This window comes from Phyllostomus hastatus, unplaced genomic scaffold (assembly GCF_019186645.2).
Source record: "Phyllostomus hastatus isolate PE091 unplaced genomic scaffold, TTU_PhHast_1.1 phas_scaffold_78, whole genome shotgun sequence".
In the NCBI taxonomy this organism is placed as follows: Eukaryota; Metazoa; Chordata; class Mammalia; order Chiroptera; family Phyllostomidae; genus Phyllostomus; species Phyllostomus hastatus.
The window spans coordinates 71643557-71666344 of record NW_025334041.1 but is presented as its reverse complement, the minus strand read 5'-3'; the positions used below and the strand labels follow the sequence as shown (position 1 = coordinate 71666344).

At 50.5% G+C, this 22788-nt stretch overlaps 1 protein-coding gene across 2 annotated transcripts; it reads right to left on the bottom strand.

The window, feature by feature from the left end:
- Positions 1 to 5668: 5668 nt before the first annotated feature.
- Positions 5669 to 21595, bottom strand: CD8B (CD8b molecule). Of its 2 annotated transcripts, XM_045828175.1 has the most exons (6): positions 21492 to 21595; positions 18108 to 18467; positions 14318 to 14410; positions 10043 to 10132; positions 8422 to 8458; positions 5669 to 6403 (listed from the first exon to the last, which is right to left on the bottom strand). In XM_045828175.1, the coding sequence occupies exons 1-6, from the start codon at positions 21535 to 21537 to the stop codon at positions 6391 to 6393; spliced, it is 639 nt and encodes a 212-aa protein (XP_045684131.1). In that variant the 5' UTR covers positions 21538 to 21595; the 3' UTR covers positions 5669 to 6390. The 2 variants fall into 2 exon arrangements, with proteins under 2 accessions (XP_045684131.1, XP_045684132.1); XM_045828176.1 differs by lacking the exon at positions 14318 to 14410.
- Positions 21596 to 22788: the final 1193 nt, after the last annotated feature.

Below are 22788 nucleotides of genomic sequence, written 5' to 3'. Positions count from 1 at the left end.
CATTGTATTTTTCCATGTGCTATATAACGATGCTTTTGCTTTCCAGGAGATGTATTCCTAACAATGCTGAGTTAAAGTATGTGATTTGTTTTAAGATGTTACTAGGTATTACGAAACTGTTTTCCAAAAGGCCTGTACTGAGCGCCCTTGTCCATGTCCTCTCCGGCACAGTGGGATCACTCTTTCACATTTTCACCCACCCGGTGGCATTTCCATGCAAATGACAAATTTCCACGTTTCTGGAGAATGCATTTTTAATCTTGACTGAGTCGCAACTCGTTCTGTGAAGAAGAAATTTTGGTGCAGAGGTCATGGTAGAACACTGAGACCATGTGGATCAACCTCTATTTCTTGAACATGCAGACACACTCAGAGGTCCTCACTCGGTTTGGACACTAACAGAGGCAGGGGAGCGGGCGGGGAGAACCTGAGTTACCATCGGCAGGGTCTGACCAGGCTATACTCCGGGACAGCTGTCCACTGAGCGGCCTTGTGCACCACAATAATCAGGAGCAGTTTACAAGGCAGACACCCCACCCCCACCGCACATGGCACGCAGGAGCACACTCACTCTGAAGGGATATAGATAAAATCCCAATAGTATTATTATTATTATTTCTATTGATAAGCTCCCTATGTGCTGGGAGGCTGGCAGAGTCTTGAGAGAGGAAGCTGTGAGAAACCATTAGAGCAAGGACTGGTTTGCATCTGAGTCCCAGCACACCTTTCTTCTCACCTCCTTCAACCCCCACACCACAAGACTGGCTGCCAGGAATGGCTCTCTGAGTTTCTGGGGAGGTGGGCTTTGAGTGGGGCCCAGGAGAGGACTCCCACAGAGGCCTGCCTCTCTTGTGGAATTCAGCCTCCCTCCCCTTCCTGAAACCAAAGCATCCTCGTGGCTGTAGGGAAGACAAGGGACGAAAGGAACAACCCAAACTCCCCTTCTCCTGCGCTGCCCACCCAGGGGCTTGGTGATCTCCAGCCAGTCCTGTCTTTTGTGCTGGCTGAGTCTTCCATTGCTCTTTGCTCCCCAGGCCCTCCTCCCCAAGCTTGGCCGAGGCCTGCAGATGGGAGACAGTAGAGGGACAGGAGTCCCAGCCTCTCCTTTGCTTGGCCTGGTCCTACCCAGCCAGCAGGTCTAGCCATGCCGCCAGCTTTCAGCCCACAAGATGCCAAAGGGGCACTGGGAGGGGTGTGTTGGGGAAAGTGAGCCTCCGCCTCCCCACCAACACTTCAAATCTTCCCCTCTTAACTTTGCCCCCACCCAACCACAGAGACCTCCACAAAATCTCCTGTGAGAGGCTGCAAACTCTTGTATTGCAGAACACAACTTTTTTGAGGAGGCAGTTTTTGCCTTCTGCCCATGTTCACATCGCCTGGGTGTTTACCTGTTCACTGGCTTACTGTCTGTCCATGACTGGCACTAGGGTGGAGTGGAGGGGATGCTGAGGGCAGTCTCGGGGTCACACAAGTGCTGGTCTTGTGTCTGTGCCCCCCAAGATCATGTAAGCCCATGTTTTGGGGGACAGTGTCTGCATGTGTTCACGTGTTAGTTCCAAGAACACAAAAGCTGCTCAGTTAATATTTAATTCGTCGAGCAATGTGTTCTCCATGGGTTTTGTCGACTACACTCTGCAGAGCAAACATTCAGAAGTGTGGGGAATTCTGGTCCTCGCAGCCTGGAGGAGCTGGGCGTGGGGGTGCCGGGTCAGGATGCCGGCAGGCAGGGCACTGAGAGGGGCACCGAGGAGTCTCCCAGCTCCCTGACATCTGGAGCAGAGTCTGCTTGTGGGAGCCTGAGGACCTCCTAGATGAGCCTTCTGCTTCCTTTGTTTATTCGTTCAGATTCTGGCCTCCAGGCTTGGGAATGCTGACCATTTCCACAGATGGCAAGACAGCTCCCCAGGCCTTGGTCCCCCAGGAGGTGAGAGACTGGCTAGTAAGAAGGGAAATGAAGCCTAGAAGCCTCTTTGCTGAGCAAGTGCTACGAGCAAGATGGGTGCCCTGGAGGCTGAGTCTGTCCTGGCCACCCCCAGACTCAGCACAGAGCAGGTGGGCACACAGAAGGTGCCTGAATAATTATATTTGAACTGCAGCAAGAAGACCTAAGGAATAGGAGTGCTAACTGCAGAGAGAGGAGCAGGGTGAGTTCACTCATAAATGAGGGACATAATGGGAGATGGTCTGCAATTAAAAATATATGAAAGAAATGCAGCCGGTTTCCTTTCAAATTCAGAAGCCTAAGCTAAGCTCCAAATGGGTACTCGCATGTCAAAGGCAGTAATTTAATGAAAAAAAAAAAGAAAAAAGAAAAGAAAAGGACTCCTGGCTAGCCAAGGAGGCTGGGCAGGAATGCAGAAACACCTTTGCAGCACTCCTGTGTTCACTGGCGTGCACATCGCTGTGAACCTCCAGCTGCTGTGGTGTTGGGGAATACGGTTTCCCTCTGTTTGAGTCAATGCACCGAGTTATGTAGCCAGGAGACTCTAGGAACCAGTGACTCATGGTCACCGAGGAGTGAGTGACGCATCTGAGGAGGTTTCCCAAGAAGTGACAGAGGAAATCTCTTTTATCTTCCACACCTGGAAAGGCTTCTGAAGACTGGGCTCTTTCTCTCTTTCCCTTTGACTGGGTAGCAGATTCGCACCAGCTTTGCAGCCCACACAGGGTCGGGGATCACTTTCTGAAAACAAGTTGCCCACTTCCTACAGTAGAGACATAAGCTGCTGGGGCGGGGTGGGGATGAGTAAGGATGAAAGGAAGCGGGTGTTGTAGGAGCCCCCTTCCCCCTTAGAACGTGGCTCTGCTGGGTGCCACAGCTGCAGGCTGCTGCCCAGAATTCTTCACCTTTAGTGAGAGGGAGGGAGGGGAGGAAACCAGTCCTGCTCCCAGATCTTCCTGTCTGTAGTCTCTCAAGGCCCAGGGCAAGATGGAGGGGGACATGTCACTGGTTTCAAAGGAGAGAATGAGGCACACAGGGGTTACCAGCTTGCCCAAGGTCACACAGCTGGTAGAGTGAGGCCCTACTTCTGGCCACCTCAGCGTGCACCACAATGACTTCCTTGGGACAGATTTTGGAAAAAAAAATCGTAATTTATGAACAAGTCTCTCACTGATGGGTATTTAAGCTGGTTTCAATTTTTTAACATTACAGTGACCAGAGCCTCTTTTAAAAGGGCCGTTTCACGCTCACTGGGCAGCATGTAGGCTGAAACCGGACAACGCAGAGAAGATGGACATGGCCCCTGCGTGAGAAAGACACACAGATTCGTGCAGTGTTCCATATCTAAAATTAAAATAAAATTAAACTTAATAAAATAAAATAGACTGTTTCTTTTTTCAACCTTTTCCCCTCAATTGCAAGTGTATGAATTGTAAAAATTCATACAACACGGAAATAAACAACTCAGAAATGGAAATTCTCCAGAGTAACTGCCATTAACAACTTAGAAGATATTTTTAGACCTTCTTTTACACATATACAAACAAATATGTCCGCAGATCTTGTTATAACATTGGACAAAAGAATAAAATTTGCAGAATAATAAGATTCAGTTTTGTATTCTATATCTAATTATTATATATTTTACAAGATTGCAATGTTCTGTTTTAAAAAGTGCATGCAGAAAACATATGAAAGAGCAAGAAACTTTTAAATACTGGTTTTACACATTTCTCTAATGTCCTGTACTTGAATGTTAAAATACTTCTTTATTAAAGTATAATCTGCATCTACAGTCATACGTATACTTAGAAGCTAACATCTAGTGAATGCACAACTCAGCGACTTTTCACAGCCACACACACTCTGTGCCCAGCTCTGGACTGAGCGGCAGAAGTGCCGACACCCACGCCTGTGCTGCCTTGTGATACTCACCCCGCACCAAGGGCAACTGTGCCCTGACTTCTAACGTCTATGCCTCTTACCCGATTTTTTCTGTGCTTGAATTTTAAGCGTGTATTGGATTTAATGTGAGAATAATCAATACAGATATTGTTAGAATATGTGCAGGTAGAGTGGCCATCACTTGATGCCAGCATACATGGACCTGGCTTGGTGACAGCTGGCATGGACTCTCTTACAAGGTTGTGTCACAGTTACTCTCATTGGCTCTTTTTGATGGGCATTTGAGTTGTTTCTGATTGTTGGCTAATAAGCCAAAGACAAGAAACAATTTGGTGCATATTTCTTTGTGCATTTAACTTTGAGATGTGTGTTTTTAAAAAAGATATATGCCTACAGGTGGAATTGATAGTCAAAAGACAGCTGGATTAAAAAATAATTATTTTTTGATATTTTGCCATAATGGCTTTCTAAAAAGAAGCAACAGCTCAGTTTCTTCTTCAAAACAAAAGCCAGGTGCCGGGTGCAGACCTCCTCACCGCAGCCCCCACTACTGGCAGCCAAGCCCGTTCCCTGGGCAGGCCGAGCAGAGCAGAGCGGTCTTGCCTCAGCAGGTGCCTGCGGCACAGTAAACACCAAGGAGCACCCCACCCCCACCCCTGCCCCCACAACCTTGCCCCCCTCCACACACTTGCAAAGAACTAAACACATTCCCAGAGATAGCAGTGGGGAGACACTTAAATTGCAGAGCAGAGCCTGCAGTGAGATGAGGGCCCTTGCGGCCTATTCTTACCTCACTGTGGACTGGGTGTGCTTCCGGAGGGAGGGCAGTCCGCCTGCCTGGGCCTTAATCTCTCATGGTTTACATCGGACATCTCTAAGCAAGGAGCCCACCTTAAAAGTGATCCCTGGAATAGTCTGGTCCAGGTGACCCTGGCCCTTCCCCCTGCCCCCTCTCCAGCCTGGGGAGGCAGCCTGTCCTGTTGCCCTTGAAGCTGATGGGCAGAAAGCATTTACTTCTCTTGAGCACGTCCAGCACCTGTGTCCTTCTAACTCCCACCCACCACACCGAGTCCTGCTGTGCCCTCCAGCCCTGAGCCTCTCAGATGACAGAGGTGGCTGCACTGTTTCTTCTTTGCATTGTGGCTGCCAGAGGCCTCTGAACAGAATCTGGCTTGCCAATGCCCTTCTTATATCATACCTCCCAGTCCAGAGCTGGGCTGGAAAAGCAGGTGGGACCCTCTTGTCATTTGACCTGGGCATGGTGCTTCTGTAAATGCAGGCTAAGGCTGCATTCTTTTTGGCTCAATAGCTCTTATGATGCTAAAGCCCAGGGTGGGGACCTAAGATAGGATTCCCAGACCTTTTCAAAGCCCGCGAGTCTTCATCTTGACTCTCCTCTCCAGTTCAGCTTTTTCTCCTTACCTTTTTCTTCTCTGACCATCGATACTGAGAGACAGTAAAAAAATCAATGAACATGTGACAGAGATCTTGGTGCCTCTCACCTTTTCTTTTGAGCAAGGTCACACTGGTCTTAAGGCCAGGAGTCCCTGGGTTTCCAGCCCTGACAGGAATGAACAGGTGCTAGTGAAGGCAGCTTGGGAGTGGGCCAGAGGACCTCAGCCCTGAGGGACCTGCTGTCTGGCTCTGTGTGTCCTGGTGCCTACCAGCCCTCAGCCCTCTCTGCGCCTACAGATGAACTGTGACATGCTGTGGGGACAAGTGAGGCCGTACACGTTTTATCCTTATTTCTTTTTAACTATGCATCAACATCTTTGCTGAATAGATGGGCTTTTGTGCTTTTATATCACATGAGCCATTTGATTTTTTACTCAGGACTTTATTTTTACAACCAAGACATTTTTATAAAAAGAGAACAGAAAGTGAAAGAAGAAATATACAAGCCATTAGAAGGCCAAAATGAGGACCAAGGACCAAGAAGTTCCCACTGGGAGTTGAAGTGATCTCTTACACCCAAAACCACAAGTTCCTGGCCCCAGAGGTGGTCCTCAGAGATGGACCAGACTGTGAGGGGCCAGCTCAGCCCCTCCTGGAGGCTTCCTTTTCAAGCTGCATCTGACCCCTGGGCTCTCTGTGAGGACAGTCAGCCCTGGCCTGGAAAGAATAAGGGGAAGCCAGCCCAGCGCTATGCTATGACTCAGGTCTCAGTGTCACTGCCCAACCAGGGCAAAACAGCTTGCGGACAGTGGCTGGACGGCCAACCCCAGAGATCCCAGCCCAGCCCAGGGCGAGTGCAGGAGCAGGAAGTGGCGCCATGGGTGGCATTTCTTACTCAGTGCTCAGTGTGCCCGAGGTGCAGGAAGTGTCCGGGGCTCTGGAGCCTTCTCTCTAAGACTCCAGATGCCCAACTAACAGGCTGTCCCCACGCACAAGGCCCACAGAAAGAACGTGCAGAGTTAAAGCAGGCAGCTTCAGCGGGTCAGTGAGATTTTCACTCAGCGTGTCCCTCGTCTCTCGTTTTTCCAGATCTCGTTCATTCTGACCAACGTGTTGTTGTAGCAGGACACCCAAAGCGCATTCTCTGCTCATTTATAGAACCTGAAAACAACAGCAAGTTGTGAAACCACTTATTTTCAGACAAACGCTATTGAATTCCTGCAGCGGACAAACGGCAAACAAGGACACAGGGCTTCACTCCGTTAGTAGCCTGGGCCAGGAGTTCTGTGTCAGTATGTTTTTAGGGCCCATCTTAATCATTAAAAAAACTTTTAAAGCTAAAAAAAAGCAGCCCAAAAGGCTCTAGCTTTGAAGAGTGTTACTTCCTGCAGTACCTTCTAAGATAAGTTCTTCACGAATGCACACCAAGGGGCCAAAAGCTGGAGGCCCGCTGGTAGAATGGATTTCCGAGGCCAGTTAGAGGCTAGGCTGAGGATGTCTGCTCCCAATCGCACCTTGACTTTGGAACAGCTTATCTGTGAGGCCCTCGGATTATTTTGTCCACACCTGGATCATCATAGCAAAACCAGAGGTGGCTTTCAAGCTCTTTTAACCACAAACCCTTTTGTTCAAATGCTGTCTCACAGGTAAGTGTAACCATAGGCAACAGATGCGAGCCGAGCTGTGAGAAGAAGGTGAGGGGAGCTCAGGGCCTTCCCCATGAGCACCCCCAGCTCCTTCTCTGCCTCAGTTGATCCTCAGAGCCCTTGGGTTTGCCAAAGTATAAGGCCCTGCACCCAGCTTCCCACGGATCGATGTCAAATCACTGGGGGACGAGTTAAAGGGAAAGGGTGCGTGGGGGGCAGAACCACAGGCGGTTCCCCGAGGAGGACTCATTCTCCATAAAAGGACATTCTAGGGGCCTGGGTTGAGACAAATACACTCAAGTTACTGTCTCTTGGGTAGGAGTTAGTTTCCAAATCCAGCATGTAAGTTGAAAATTATACACAGTTAAAGTCATCACTGAATATTGCCTATAAAATACAGCAGGCATGTTTGAGCAACAATGTATACAAAATATGATATATACAATAGTGTGAAGCATATAACATGGAGAGCTCATATGGAAATTATAATTTTAGAGTATTTAAAAATGCATTTTGTGTTTTGGTTGCTGGCTTGTAGAGCTGCCTCTCCTAAGTGATATGAGCGTGTGCTGCGGTGGCCGAGAGCTTGGTGCTGTCGTCCCATTTCGCAGATGCAGAATCAGAGGTTCAGGGAAGCAACTCGCCTACAGTCACATGGTGGGTGAGTGGCAGACAGGATTCAAACCCAGATCTGCCTCCTGCTAGAGCCAAAGTTCTTGAGCATGAGGCCCTGCTGCCCTCTTCAAACTAGAGGCCTGGACTTTTTTTATTTTCAAACAACTTTCTGTGGAGAGGGTTGCAGTTAATGAGATGGGTAGCTGTGAAACATCCTCTAGTTTGCGGAAGGAAAACCAACCCAAGAACACTGTCTGTGGCCCAAGCGGGGTCCAGAAATCCTTGAGGCCTCTGGCCTGCCTGTCCCTTGCCTGTGCTTACGCAGCCCAGTAGGACCAGTGGATGAGGTCTTCCTAGCCCTGTGTGTATGGTAGTCAGCTGGTGGGCTCGCTAACCCCTGGGAGCCAGGACCAGGAGCTAGCAGACCCCTGTGCCGGGACCAAGCAGCACAACATCCGACACCAGCAGGGAGGACAGTGGCCCTGGAAGGCCCCACTTGCTCTTGCTTTTACCCACTTCTGCTCTTTCCTACTCCAAATGCTTTGAGCAAGTCTTTCAACTGCTCTGTAAAAACAACCCTCCAATGTCAGGCAGGACCGAGTCAAATGAAAGAACAGGTAAGGCCAGGTGAGGGTCTGGGATCTCCGGCCCTGTTCCATGCTCGCAAGAGCAGCTTGTTACCTCCAGGAGGGCTGAGAGCTGACTCCTGTACTTGGAGTACATCTTGTTTGTTTAGGTGATTTCTTTCTTGAGCTCTATCACCCCATGGACTTACAGAGTCTATGATTTTTTTTTGAAGATGTGGTGTCTGGCTTTGGCTCCTTGCCAATGGAGGCTGTGAGCACAGCAGGGGCTGAGGAAGCCAGGACCACACCCAGGGCGGCGGCATGGGCCCTGGTCCAAGGCCCAAGCACTTACTTTTTCATGAAGCGAAGCCGCGCTCTCCTCCGCAGGCCTGAAAAAAGAAACCAAGAGCCCGAGTCAGCTGACACCACGCCCCAGGGAACAAGGAGCGTGAAGAGAGGGACAGCTAGCACCTCAGACAACTCCTCTGGTGCCAGGCTTTGCATCAGCTTCATGTGTCTTAACTCCCTTAACGCTCCCAGCAAACCTAGGAGTGGGACCCTACTCTTATTATCTCCGTTTTGTATGTGAGGAAACTCAGGCATGGAGCAAGTGTGTTACTGAGTAACTCGCCCAAAGTTACACAGCTGGCAAGAGGTAAAACCAGAATTCACACTCAGTTAATCTATTCCAGTCTGTGCATCCTCAAACATGCTGTGTTGCCCTTCACAGCACATCAGGAATGAGAGGTGGTAGAGACAGGGGGTCTTGAACCTGTGTTTTTGGGAGGTACACAAGGTTTCCCATTGGAATAGAGCACAGGTGGCAAACACAAGGCCTGTGGGCTGCATCCGGCCCTCCACCTTGTTTTATCCAGCCCGGCACCTTGTTTCTACCTGGCGGCAGTGCTGAGCTCTTGCTTAACTGTTAAGCAGTAGTCACATGTATACAGTCCTAAAATTACATTCCAGCCCCTTGAAGGCAACTGCGAGGCTGATGTGACCCTGGTGGAAATGAGTTTGACACCTCCTTTATCATAAAGGAAGGAAATAGGAGCAGGGCTATATGAGTCTATCTTATCTTTTATAATTTTTTTATTTTTGAAGCACATTAAATGTGCTTCATGCATAATATACTAAATAAGGTTCGCAGTTCACTGAACTTCTCTGGAGCTCGTAGAACAGGGTAAATGGACTCCTTGTGGGGAGGCAGCTGCACCCACAGACATGCCCCTGACACATCTATCTAGGGAGAGGGTCCACAAGTGTCATCACGTGGCCAAAGGAGACCTATAAAAGAGGCTCTGGTCTGGTCCGTAGCCCTGCAGGCTACCCCCTCCCATTGTACTGAAGCCCAGAAAGGGCGAGTGAATGGCTCAGGGTGGCACAGGCGAGCCTGGGGAGCTGGGCTCTGTGGCGGCTATGCGAGCCTCTCCTGCAGCTGGGGGAGGAGGGCGCGTAGGAGATAGTTCTGTCTCCACCGTGGCGGAGAGCAGTAGCCATCTCTGTGTTTCCCTATAGCCTCACAGAAGGGGAGGGTTTCTAGCTTCTGGGAACATAGCCCAGACCCCACTTCAATCTCTCCTATGTACTGCTTTCATCCCGACTGCCCACAGAAGTTCCTGCTTACTAAGCACAGGCCCCAGCTGGGCACTTGGGGCAGGACTTTACAAACAGCCACCCTGGGAGGTACGTGCTATTGCCCCCCAGGCCTCTGGGAGCTCAGAGAGGCCAGGACACACACCCACAGCCACTCAGGGAGCAGTGGGGTTAGATTCAGACCCAGGTCTGTCTATCTCCAGAGACAGGGTGGTTTCTAACCCCTGCACGTGGCCTCAGGCAAGAATCACCACTGGAAACACCCTGGGTTCTCAGGCTCGAAACTGCCTTGCTACCCTAGAGAAGGAAGGACCCTCATGGACACCTCTGACAGCAAAAAAGCAGTGGCCGTGATGGCCCAAGAGGGGACCACTTACAGTACAGGTGAATGGACACAGCCAAGGACACCAGCAGAATCACGGCGCCAGTCACCAGCAGGCCCAGGGTCAGGGGGCCACACGACGGGCCTGGGAGACACACATGGAACATCTGAGACACGCAGACCGACACAAAGAGGGGAAAATTAACTAAAAGCCCACCTCCCACAGGATACCACTGTTTGCATGTCTTCTTCCAGTCTTTTCTCTAGGCACTTTACACACATTGGGATAATTTTATATATAAAATGTCATGCCCCACATCCAAATTAAAACTCAAGATCTATTTATATTCAAGGGAATTAGACCATTTTAACAACTGATTATGGGCTTTTGGCATTTATTTTTTAAAATTTTACTTTAATTTCATTAAAAAATAGCTGAATATATTTTCACTGTAAAAGGTTCAAGGGTATGAGCGCTCCTTGACACCCTCACTCCTTCACAGCTAATTTGGTGCCTTTCCCTTGGCGTCTTCATGTACTCAATACGCAGTTTGCACAGGCACATGTGGTCTTTTAAAAACAGAGAGGGTTACATTGTATACATTGTTTTGCAATCGCTGTATTCGTTACTTAAACGTTCTTTTTCTAGCAGAGCAACATTTAACTACCGTGGATCATTTTGCCATCAGTAGGCATTCTGTTTATTTCCTGCATTTTATAAATGACTGCAGAGAACATCCTGGTTTGTTTCTCCTTACGCCAGAGCCTGCCTGAGGCAGACACTGAGACAGGACCTAGTAAACTGTAGGGTGTGTCCATTTGATAGACACTGTCAAATGCCTTGCAAACAGGCTGCACTGATTTCCACCCCAACTTCCAACTGTGCACCCTGCCAGCACTTGATGTTATCAAAGGTTTGGGGTTTTGTCAGTCCAGTGGGTGAAAAATATTTTACTTCAATTCCTTGATTATTTGTCAGCCTCAGAGGCTTTCATACACTGGCCGCTTCTTTTTCTCCTATGAGTTGCCTATTTGCTCCTTCACCCATTTTGTATGCTGCCTGGACAGTGGAGTGTAGCTCGTCGATGCCCAGATCCTTGTCTGACACACTTTGTGCCTCCACGGTTGGTGCCTGGGAGTCGCTGAGGGGCAGAGTCAGGACTCATGGGTGACAAGGGCAAGGGATCACAGACAAAAAAAATGAGAGCTTAGATCTGAATTTTTACTGAATACCTATTATGTGCCAAGTATAATACTAACTGCAAAATTCCATCTTGAGAGGAAGGAGGGTGTTACTATCATTTTTATTCTCTCATTTTATAGTTCAGAAAAACCAAGATTCTGGTTTTTCTGAAAAGGCAGGGCCAGAGTATAAATAGAGATCTTCCACGTTCTAAAGCCCCAGCTGGCCCCGCCAGGACAGCCTGAGGGCGTGCGAGGCAGGGAGGGCACGGAGTGTGCCCCTCTGAGGGAGGCAGCCCGCTTTTGCCAAGGTGGGTGGTGCCACGTGGCGGGGAGATCCCTGCACTGGTGGCAGGCCGCATGGAGGTCCTTGAAAGTCCTTCCTACCTCTGCGATGCAGGGGTTTCTGTCTGCCTCCCTCTCACCTCCTCCGTGTTCTCTCAAAAACATGGTGCTAAGGAAAGGAAGCCAGGCATGAAAAGTCTCCATTTTGCATGACTCCATGTATACAAAATGTCCAGAAGAGGCAAATCTATAGACAGAAAATCTGTAGATACAGAAAATTTACAGTATAGAGACAGAAAATCTAAAGTAGGTTAGAGGTTGCCAGGGGCTGATGTGGGAAAAGAAACCAACTGTAAACAAGTTCAAAGTATCTTTTAGGGCTGATGGCAAAGTTTTAAAACTAGATTGTAGTGATGGTTGCATAACTTAGTAAAGGTGCTAAAAATCAGTTACATGCTTAAAATGGTGAATTTTATGACATGCAAATTGTACCTCGATAAAGTGGTAATTTGAAAAAAAGTAACAGAAGTGGGTGAAGGTCACAGGGCTGTGCGGAGCGGGAAGGGCCCTCTCTGAGGCAGGGTGGCTTCCTGAAGGCTCGCGTGGCTGAGCTGGGGGACTGCAGTGCGCCTCCGGTCCACAGAGCAGCGTACCATCTGCCAGCGTGCGGCGCCAGGAGAGGCCGTTGCTTCCAGCAGAGGTGCTGAAGCCTGCCTGGGCGGGGAGCTGTGGCCAGAACCATGCCTGTGACGCACAGCTTGGCTTCCTTGTCCTCACTGGGGTCTCCTGAGGTCTGAGTCTCACCACATTCCTCCTGAGACAGTGGTTTAGAAACTGTCCCCCAGGACCTCTCAGTGTCTCTCCAAGGACAGCCCAAGCCTTGGGGAGAAGGTGCCTGCCATGGTGGCCATGAGGGTGTTCCTCATGATCATAAGCTGTAGCTCTGTCTAGGGACCTGCCCAGCTGAATGCCTTGTACATGGCATCTCTTTTAACCCTCTTTCCCTTTAGCTAGGCAAACACCCCCATTTTACAGATGAGGAAACTAAGGTTCAGACAGGCTGAATCACTTGCCTAAGGTCACACAGCATAGGCAGTAGCAGACAGGGATTATAACCGAGGCCTGGCCGACTGACTACTGGGTTACGCTGCCCCATGGCCCCCACCCCAAATGCAACCACCACCTACCACCCCCTCCACACCACTTGGCTGCCTGTTTATTCTAAAGAACCTGCTAACATTGGATTTACATTTTGCCCCAGGATTTTACTGAAGATTAATATTAGAAATGAGGCAAGAAATTAGAAGACTTTTCATCCATCATTTATAGAAGGTTTACTGAATTCACTATCATTCAGCCATCCTTACATAAGGATGAGCAGATCAGATTTCTTCTCGAATTTAAGGCTGGATGGATAAAGGCTCGGATGCCAGGGTTGTGTTTTTCTGTCGCCGTGGTGGTTGTGCTGTGTTGCTTGGAGACTTGTTTTTGTTTTAACCTGATTTGCCAGCTCCTTCAGGGCCACAGCACAGGGCCTGTGTTTGTGTCCCCATCTTCAGGGCCCTACTGTACCTTCCTTTTCTGTCCTTTTTTGTTGTTCCCGCTTGAAACCCTTTAGGCGAAGTCCTGGGGCACCAACTTGTAAAATGAGGTCACTCTGCCTTCACCTTTGTGTTCCCTGGGTCGCTGCTCTCTGTACACAGATTCTGATGTTGTTTTTACAGTGACCTAATGGGGCAGCTTCCCCAGACTCTTCCTGGGACTTTATGTCTATTTAAGACAAAGCAGCCCCAGAAGCACGAGGCAGCCTGGTGTGGCTGCTTACAGTTTGTTCTATGGGTTGGAGCAGATGGTACTTTCCGTTTGTTGCCACCAACTTTTGGGGACAGAGGTCAGTATTTTTCTAGAAACACATTTGGTTTATGGGTTCAAGAAGTGCGTGTGTGTGCATGCGTGTGTGTGTGTGCTACAGCTGGTGTCTGGTGCCCACGGGATGAGCGGTGAGCGTGCTCTCCCATTAACGAACTCAGAGTGAGCACACGCCATGTGTTAGGTCCTCCGTCAGGCACCAGAGTGGGAAGGTTTAAAGTTCTGGCCCTTCCGGTTGGGTTCTTTGTTTGTTAGTTAACACCTTTATTGAGATATAATTTACATATTGTAAAGTTCATCTGCTTCAAATGTATAATTTCATGTTTTTTTGTAAATTCATAGAAATGTGCAAACAACTCCACAATCTGATTTTAGAACATTTTTATCCTTCCCCCTAAAGAAATCCTGTATGTATTAGCAGTCACGCCCCATTCCTCCCCCGACCCCTTGGCCTTAGGCAACCACAAATCTACTTCCTGTCTCTATGGAATATCATATTCTGGACTTTTCATATTAATGCCCATATCATATCATATCATATCATATCATATCATATATGGTCTTTTGTAACTAGCTTCTTCCACTGCATAATATTTTTAAGGTTCATCCATGTTGCTGCATGTAGTAGTAATTAATTCTCGATTATGACCAAGTAATGTTCCATGGCATAGATAGTCCACATTTTGTTAGTCCATTTGATTTGTTTCTACTTTTGGACTGCTATGAATAATGATGCTAGAAAAGTGTGTGTGAACGTTTTGGGTGGACTTATCTTTGACAAAGTTTTGTCCTGTGACGACTGGTGAGTGTGCCCCCCACTAGACTGTGAGCCACTGAAGGACAGCACAGTCTCCCTCTGACCCCAGCTCAGGGCCGGGGGACAGGCTCACAGGTGTGTGCTTGGGGATTGCCTAAGGGAGGAAAGAAGGAAGGAAGGAAGGGAGTGACAGTGTCTGCAGCGCTTCTGAGAGCCGAGGGGAGTGGGGAAACTCACCCTTCGGAGTCACTGGGCTCGGGAAGGGTCGGCACCTTCTCTTCTTAGTGGTGGTCTTTTTGGTGGGCTGGGCAGTGGTGGGAAGGACATCAACTACAGAAAGCAAGCAAGACCCAAATCTTAGCCAGGCAAACAGCAGGCAGACATAGAGAGAAAACTTAACACTGCGCTTCCTACCTCCAGGCACTGAAGTCCCTATGACCACTCCCTAGGCTGCTCCACAGCTTCAGGGTCACAGAACAATAAAACCCTTGAACTGCTTCCCCAACTCTCAGATCTATCTGTGGGTCTGTGGACAGGGCTCAGTTTGGAGTCCTGGAGAGAGAGGGGTTCTGGAACTACACAGACCTGAACTGAGCCCAGCACCCCTGATGAACCATTAACCAATGTGTAACTTGGGGCAAGGCCTATCACTTTTCTGTGCCTCAGTTTCCCCATCTACTGAAATAAAAATGGTCTTCGCCTCCTTCTTGGGGTTGAAGTGAGAATTAAACTGGGGCTGTTGTGCCCAGTGAAGTGCACAGCAGACAATGCCCTGCCTGGCTGAAGCCATGGCTCCGCTTGAGCTGGAGTCAGAGTCGCCGAGTCCTGCCAATCCCTAAGCGAGTGCAGGATGCTCATGGAAAGGAGGCAGGGTGCCTTTCCTGCGCGTCCAGTACCTTGCAGGTTGGCCCTAGCCCAGCAGCTCAGTTGATTAGAGTGTCATCCCAATAGGCCAAGGTTGTGGTTCGATCCCCAGTCAGGGCACATACAAGAATCAATCAATGAATTCATCAATAAGTGGAACAACAAATCCATGTTTCTCTCTCTCTCTCCCCCTTCCTATCACTCTAAAATCAACAAATAACTTTTTAAAAGCACCACGAAGGTTGTATATATTGGGATTTTCTTTCCTTCTCTGGTGTCTTTAAAAATCACATACTATCAGAGTCAGAGGGGTCTTTAGTCTAATCTCAACCTTTAATTTCAAAAGTAAATGCCAGCAAAATTAAGGGGAGAAGCTGGCCTCGGAGGCCCTCATGGAAAGTGCTGGGCTGGGACCCCGAACCCCTCTCCTGAACCCTGGGTGGGTCATTCCTGTGTTTGTGCTCTAATTCAGTGCCACACGCTGAAGCGTTGGGATAAAACAGCGGATCAAGTACACGGAGCAGAGGGAGACGCCCGAGGCCCTGTGGTGCCGAGGGGTGGGGTGAGTACTGGGCGCCACAGTGTCTGGCCTTGGCCTTCGTGAGTTGAGGAAAGGCAAGTTACTGAAATGACTTTCTATAAAATAATAGGAAAGGGAATAGGGTGGAACCATGAACTTAAACTCTGGAGTCAAGGGGACAGGGGGGGCAGCCAACAAATTGGTCACTTTGGGGCTGGCTTCTTCCAGGTAAAAAGTGGACATTGGGGACCCTCAGCACCCTGTGCCTCCTCTGGAGAGTGGAGGTAACATGCTCTGCTCTGCCTGCTCTACGAAGTTTCGAGAAGAGCCAACTAACCAGAATTAACACTCACTCGGCTTCTATCATGAGCTAGTGGAAGTGCTGAGCACTTCAGCTGGAGTTTCCTGAGCCCAGCAGCTGGGGGACAGACACCAATGTCCCCACATCACCCCTGAGGAAGCCTAGGCATAGAGAGCTGAAATAACTTGCCCAAAGTGAGAGAGACAGTAAACGGTAGAGCCAGGGGGGACCTGAGTCAAAAGACCTGCTTCTAAGCGCTCAGTGCCATGCTGCCTTGGGGCAAATGCTCTTTCACAAAAAAAGTGAGGCACATTGGGTGGACCCTCGGCCCTGGCCACCAGAGTGCAGGGGGGAAACCAGTGTGGAAGGAAACACACCAGGGGCTCTCATGCTCTGGGAGAGTGGGAGGAGCCCGACCCCCTGCGAGGGGTGCCACAGCACCCTGTTGCCCCCCTCATCCTCAAAGCCCCAGAAGGGTCCATTCCCCTTGCTTTGTGCACGAGGAGGCCCAGAGGTCTCTGTGCGTGTCAGTGGTGAGCTTGCAGGGAGCCAGCTCTGTGGGACCTGAGTGCTCTGGCTGGGCACAGTGTTCCGGGTCTGACGGGGGTTTGCAGACAGCCTTGTCCCATTCTAATTTCTTCTTGCCCAGAGCCGGGTTCCTTTGATTCCTCCTGACTCTCCCCACCCAGTTCGAATCTTCCCCCTTCTCTCCTCTTTGAAAGAGTTGGAACCCATGGTGTATGCTTAAGGGGCCTGAAAAAGGCTGTCTTTCCTGAATGCTTTCTTTACCATCTGGCTTCTTCCTTCAAAGTGCACTGACCTTCTGGAGAGGGGGGCTCTGGAGCTGGGCCCCCTCCCCTGGGGAGACAATACAGTCGCAAGCACATGCGTTGGGGGTGCATGGCCACTCCTGGAGCTGGGCTGCAGGAGGGCTTTGGAAATGTCAAAACCAAGAGTGAGTGGGTGGAGGTGGGGGAGCTTCTGAAAACCAGTTGTGCTATTTCACCATCCACCTTTCTCAGACCCTGAAATCTCATGAGTGGAAAAGATGTGGGACTTACAGAGACAAAAACAATAAACCAAACCAAAACCCACACCCCCTGACACCATAACCCAATTTTCAATACAGGAATCAATGGACAAACCCCAAAGCACCCTGCAGACCTCAGGCTGAGTGGCCCAATTCCTCAGCAGCCCCGTGACACTCTTACTGCCCCCAGTGTGCGGCAAGCCCAGGCGAGTGGGAAGTAGGACGGTGGGAGGCTTTCAGGAGGTCGCCCCGGCCCCGCCGGGTGAACCGGGGAGGGGGCAAAAGTCAGACGTGGGCCTCTGAGAACTTCTGCCCCTGATTCCTTTGCACCTTTGATCCTTTCAATCCTCACTGTTCAGTACAGCAGCCACTCGCCACACATGCTGCTAAGCATGTGGAACACGGCCAGCCTGGCCCGAGCTGTACTCTTCATGTGAAACACATACAGTGCTTAGTATAAGAGGGGAATACCAAATATTTCAGTAATAATTTCATCTTGATTACACTTTGAAATGATACTGCTGATAAATTGGGTTAAATAACATATATTAAGTGAATCTCATGTGTTACTTTTTACTTTTTTAAACATGGCTGACAGAACATTTTAAATTACATCTGGTGCTCACAGTATAATTCTACGGGATGTGCTGACTTCACTCTTAAGGAACTGCAGCTTCTAAGGACTGGAAGGGGTCTTGAAGGCCATCAGAAACCCCATGACACAGATGAGAAAACTGAGGCCCAATGAGGAGACAGAGGCCCAAAGGCACACAGTGAATTTGCAACAGAATTTGCAGATGGTCTTGGGATCCAGTCTCCTCATTCCCTGCAAGTCTGGGTAAGGGTCTGAGCCACAGGCTCACATGCAGAATGTGAGGCATTCGCCCCTCACTGGCCCTGTGTGCCCGCACGGGGGATTTCTGAGACCATCCTCAGGCCTGGAGACTCAGCTCAACCCAGCCACAGTCTCAGATGGGCCCAATGTGGCTGAAAGACAGTGCTGTTCTGTCCCCATAAGAAACAGTGATGCTTCTAAGCATCTCATTCGCAGTGGGAATTATAATAGTACCTACCTCCCAGTATGGTCGGCAGCATTAAGTGAGAGAACTACGTAAAACATTTGCATGTGCTTGGCTCTGGGGGAGTCTCAGAGTATGCTTTCTGTTACTGTTAGCTGTAGTGACTGCTCATGGCCATCGTCCCCTCCTGAGGAGTCGGGCTTGCTGAGAGTAGGGGTAGCCTCCATGCCTGGGACATGCCCGACAAATTGCAGGCACTCCATGCTATCGATAACACTGAACCCAGATCTTACCCACAGTCAGCTGAGTTCCCTTCCCAAAGGTCAGCTCCGGGCTCCCGACGGTCATGCAGAAGTAGACACCGCTGTCTTCAGGCTTCACGCTGTTGAGACTGAGAACGGCCTGGGTTGACGTCTGTTTCACAGTTAGCTCCTCCGGCCCCACATTGTTGCCATACACAAGCTGATTTGCAGGATCCCAAAAGGCTAGGAACTCGTAATGACTGTTCATGCTTGGGGTCTGGAGCTGTCTCAGCCAGTAGATGCGCATGTTAGGAGGGGGGGTTTTGACTTCACAGACTATGTCCACCTTTGTGTTGTTCTGAGCCACTTTGGATGAAGGGGTCTGCTGGTGCACCATGCTGCTGCGGAGAGCTACGGGAAGCAGAGGGAGCAGAGACCATCAGCACGTCTTCCTGGCGACCGAGGTGGAGCCTCAGAGCCACCCTGAATCGAGTATCAAAGGAAAAGCCATGGAAGAACCTGCCCAGTTGCAGGGTCCAAAAGCTGTTGCACATTCGGCTTATGGTTCCTGGATGGGAGAGCGTGGGCACCCCACCTCCCAGGAGACCATCTGCAAGGCGGGTGTTTCCTCTGCCAGCTTTACAAAGGGAATGGGGGAGACAACTGCCATTTGTTGGCGGCATGCTTACCAGCCTGGCTCTTTGCATGATTATCTCAATCAAGACTCAATCTCACTTGGGGATTTTTATCTCCATTACACAGATGAGGAAACCGAGGCCTGAAGTTACTTGTTCAAAAATCCCACTTATAGCTGGTAAGTGACCTGGGATTCAGACTCAAAGATTCAAAGTCTGAAGTCAAAGCCTTTCACCTCGCCCTGTTGCAACTCTCCACACAGACCTTCAGCAGGCTCCAAGCAGCTGGAGGAGACCCAGGGCACGCTGGGAGAGGAGGTAAGAATCACAGGCAGAGCACGGGGCTGGGCTGGCCAACCTAAAAGAGGGCCAGCCACAGTTTCTGGACATGGATGGCAACCAACACTCACTACCCCCCGGGTAGGCACCATTAATGACCCTCATTCCCCAACCCAGCAGTTGATGGGTCACTGGATCCCCTTCCTCAGTGGAGGGACAGACACCCCAGAAGCAGGGCTGGGAGCTCATTTTGGTTTCAGACAGGAAGCACTGCATGTAGGAAGCTGTTCACGGAAAACTGGAGCACAACTCAGAGACCTGGCCTTGAACCCAAACCCTGCCCCTCACCAGTTGTGGAACCTAAGGCGAGTCATGGAGCCTGTCTCTTCTGTTTGAAAAGAGGGCGATCTAAGGCCATTGGTCTGACTGCCTCTGAGGTCTAGAATGTCCAAGAAAGCAAACTGTAAAACACTGTACGTGGGCAAATCATGGTTCATGTGTCTCACATATCAGGGGCTGTTACTGGCAGGAAATTAAATCTTAAGGAGAAATCTTAAGGAATGGGTCTTTCGCTACAGAGTCCAAAAACCTGAATCTGACTTAGCAAGCCTTTCATTTCAGCTGTTGGGTGGAGGGAGAGCGCAGGCCACAGCAGAGACCCAGGAGCAGTGAGACACAGACCTGGCTGAGCAGAAGAGGCCAGAGAATGGTGTGTGTGTGTGTGTGTGTGTGTGTGTGTGTGTGTGCGTGTGCACACACACGCACCCCTGCACCCCCCTGGGAGGAGCTGGCTTACTGAGGTGGTGGCCCATGCCCACAATCCTGCCTACACTGTTCTCAGGCTCCAGAGCGGCCTTTTCTAATACTGATGAAGTGAACTTAAACTTTTTGACTCCACTCTTATTACTCCAGGTTTCCGCTTGTATCAAGAATGAAATGGTACCTGGGGCCCAAGTGACTGCTGGGCCTTTGCTTTTCCCTCCAAATACCATACTGCCTCTTTCAGCAGAGTAGTGGTTCTTTATTGTTTTGGGTCACTGACCTTTTGGGGGAGATAAGAATGGAAAATGCCAGTATTTATTGAACCTGCCAAGCATAGTACATGCACTATCTCATTTAACCCGCACAAAACCCTGTTTCACATCCACTTTAAAGATGAGGAAATGGAGGCTCTGGAAAGTTCAGGACACGCTGAAGGTCACACAGCCTGTCTGGGGTGGATTCAGATTCAAAGCCAGGTCTAAAACTCCAGAACCTGAGCTTTGATACCCTTCCTGAACTGAAGGAACCTGTGGTTCCAGGATGGTGGCCATGTGCTCATGCGCACATAGTTGGGCCACAAATACACAGATTCTCGAAGACCTAAGAAAGCCCATAAGTGAGTCCTCGGCGGTAAAGAGGTCGGAAGGGGTGCTTCCTTCGTCATGACACGGAGACTTCCTGCTGAGACACTCCCTGGTCTCTCTCTGGTGACCACTTGTTTTTCAGCCCTGGGGACTAACCATCCAGCTGAGGCCCAACCCAATCTATGTGCCAGACACCTAGCCAGGTCTTGTCACACGTGTGGTCTCATTTGGTTCATTTCATTCTATCAGTAAGCTAAGTGACTCCGTTCTCAGAGGGAGGGACCTGTTGTTTCTAAAGTGATTAGCAATAATGTTAGCAGCTTTGAATGGCCTGGATTAGCTTTTACTTCAGATGTTCTTGAGCTCACATGGGTCAAAAAAAAGGGCTGCCAAGGCGTGGCAACCCCGGTGGGATGTCTAGCTTGGGGCTTTGGGCAAGAGAGCAGACCGAGTCCAGGTTAGTGGGCATTTTGGGAGGCGGAGGGACTTCTAAGAGGTGGTCTGACTGGGCTTGGTCAGAGGGGCGGCCTGGATTCCCGCGCGAAGCCACTTGCTGCGTTCCAACTCTAATTCTGCTTGTCGCTGAAGTCACACTACGCACCCAACCCCAGGGAACATTGGGGAAACAGGGAAACTCTGCCTGACGGAACACCCCACCATACTTGCTTGCGGACTGGCAACAGCCTGGTATTTGACAGACTGTACTGAGAGAACTTGCCCGGAAGTAATAAAAATGTGTCTACAGAACCCTGGGCCAAGTGCGGGACACCCAAACCAGGACTGGGCCTCTGGCACCTTCCTGAGAACACATCCCTGCCTTGTCTCTGAGCAAGGGCGTTTTCCTTCCTCTCCAGACCTCCTCCCTCTTTCTCTCTTCTTCCTTCCCATCTCCTTCCCTCCTTCCCTCCCTCCTGCCTCCTCGTCCCCTAGCTCCAGGCTTTTGGGCAGAGGTGGCCATAGTCCTGGGTTCCCCAGACCCCTGAGATAATGAGCTCCTTGGAGGACTTTCCTCTCCAACCTCAGGGGCTGTCCCTGCCGCACCGCCCGCCTCCGGGGGCCCCACAGCCCCGACTCTGGACTCTCTCCCCTACTCAAACAACCTTTTGAGACTCCTCCACCGCTTAGACCACCCGCCCCGGCCCCGAGCCCCCAGCCTCCCCCCACCCCCACCGTACCTGCCGGCTGCGCGGCAGCCAGGAGCAGACAGAGCCACAGCGGCATCTCGGTGCCTCCACACCGGGTCCCAGCGGGCTCGGCTGAGACTGTCCTGCAAGGCGGGGATCGGGGGGGACCGGGTGGGGCTGCGGAGGGGAGCAGGCTACAGGGAGGGGGAGGGATCTGGGGCGGAGCCTGGAGTGAGCTTGGTAAGGTCTCCACCCTCATCCTCCCCGCATTTCAAAGATCTTGGCTCCGTTTTTAAAAAGCGCAGTAGGACCCCCTGCTTTCAGGCAAGGAGGTGACACTACTGTCCTGTGCTGAGCACTTGCACTCGCCTCCTACCCTGGGAGGTGGTCAAAACAGGGTCATGATTCCATGTGACAGTTAAGGCACCTGAGGCTCAGAGGGGTCGGGATGTTCAAGGTCCTACGAGTGATGGTGGAGCTGGACCCTAACTCAGCGCCCTTCTTTTCTTTTTGAGTAGTTATTGCAAGGCTCCTGGGTGCCCCCAGCTCAGTGGGGACTGGAGTCACCAAGACCCAGGCCTTGCCCTCAAGGGCACGCGCTTGTGAAGGACAAAGGGCAAGCGCTTGTGAAGTTAACTAATGTGACCCAAGCACAGTATGATGCTTGAAGACAGTAAGCTAGGGCCTTGGAGGGGGGACCCCAACGCTGCCTGAAGGGGTCGTTGAAACCAGACCTAGCTCTTCTTAGCCCTGAAGAGCTGAGAAGATTCTAGGGCTCCCCTACTGTCCCCACAGGTGCAATTACAGTTATAATAGCACTAGAACGAGAAATTAGCAAAGGAACAAAGATGCCAACCTTGCAGCTGTGTGAATGTGTGTGTGGGGGTGAGTGCATGCCCAGCTTTCCTGCTCTGCCTGCCAGCTGCTCTGTCAGCAGGCTGCTCTGTCTGTTGGCAGTGCCACCCAGCCCAGTCAGGGACACTGGCCCCGGGAGTCTTCCCGTTCCAGTGGGGATTACAAAGGAAGTTCTAAGGAGGACTACAGGGTGTGTGAGGGCCTGCAGGGGTGAGGCAGCCTGGGGAGGGATGGGTGTGGGAGGAGGCCACAATATCAAGGAGGACCTAGACACGCAGGCCCCATGGGTCACCCTAACAACTAGGAGTTTGTCTAAGAGGGGTCGTGTGTCCCTGGAGGCCTAAAGCAGACAGTGTGGCAGGGGTACTTGTCAACGTCAGTGTCCAAAGCCAATTTCCTTTCCATCCTGTTCTGCCCCAGCCCCGTCGTCCATTGCTGGTGACCTACACTGCCGAGTTAGGTGTGGAGAATTCACAGTCTCTAAAGGAGAAGG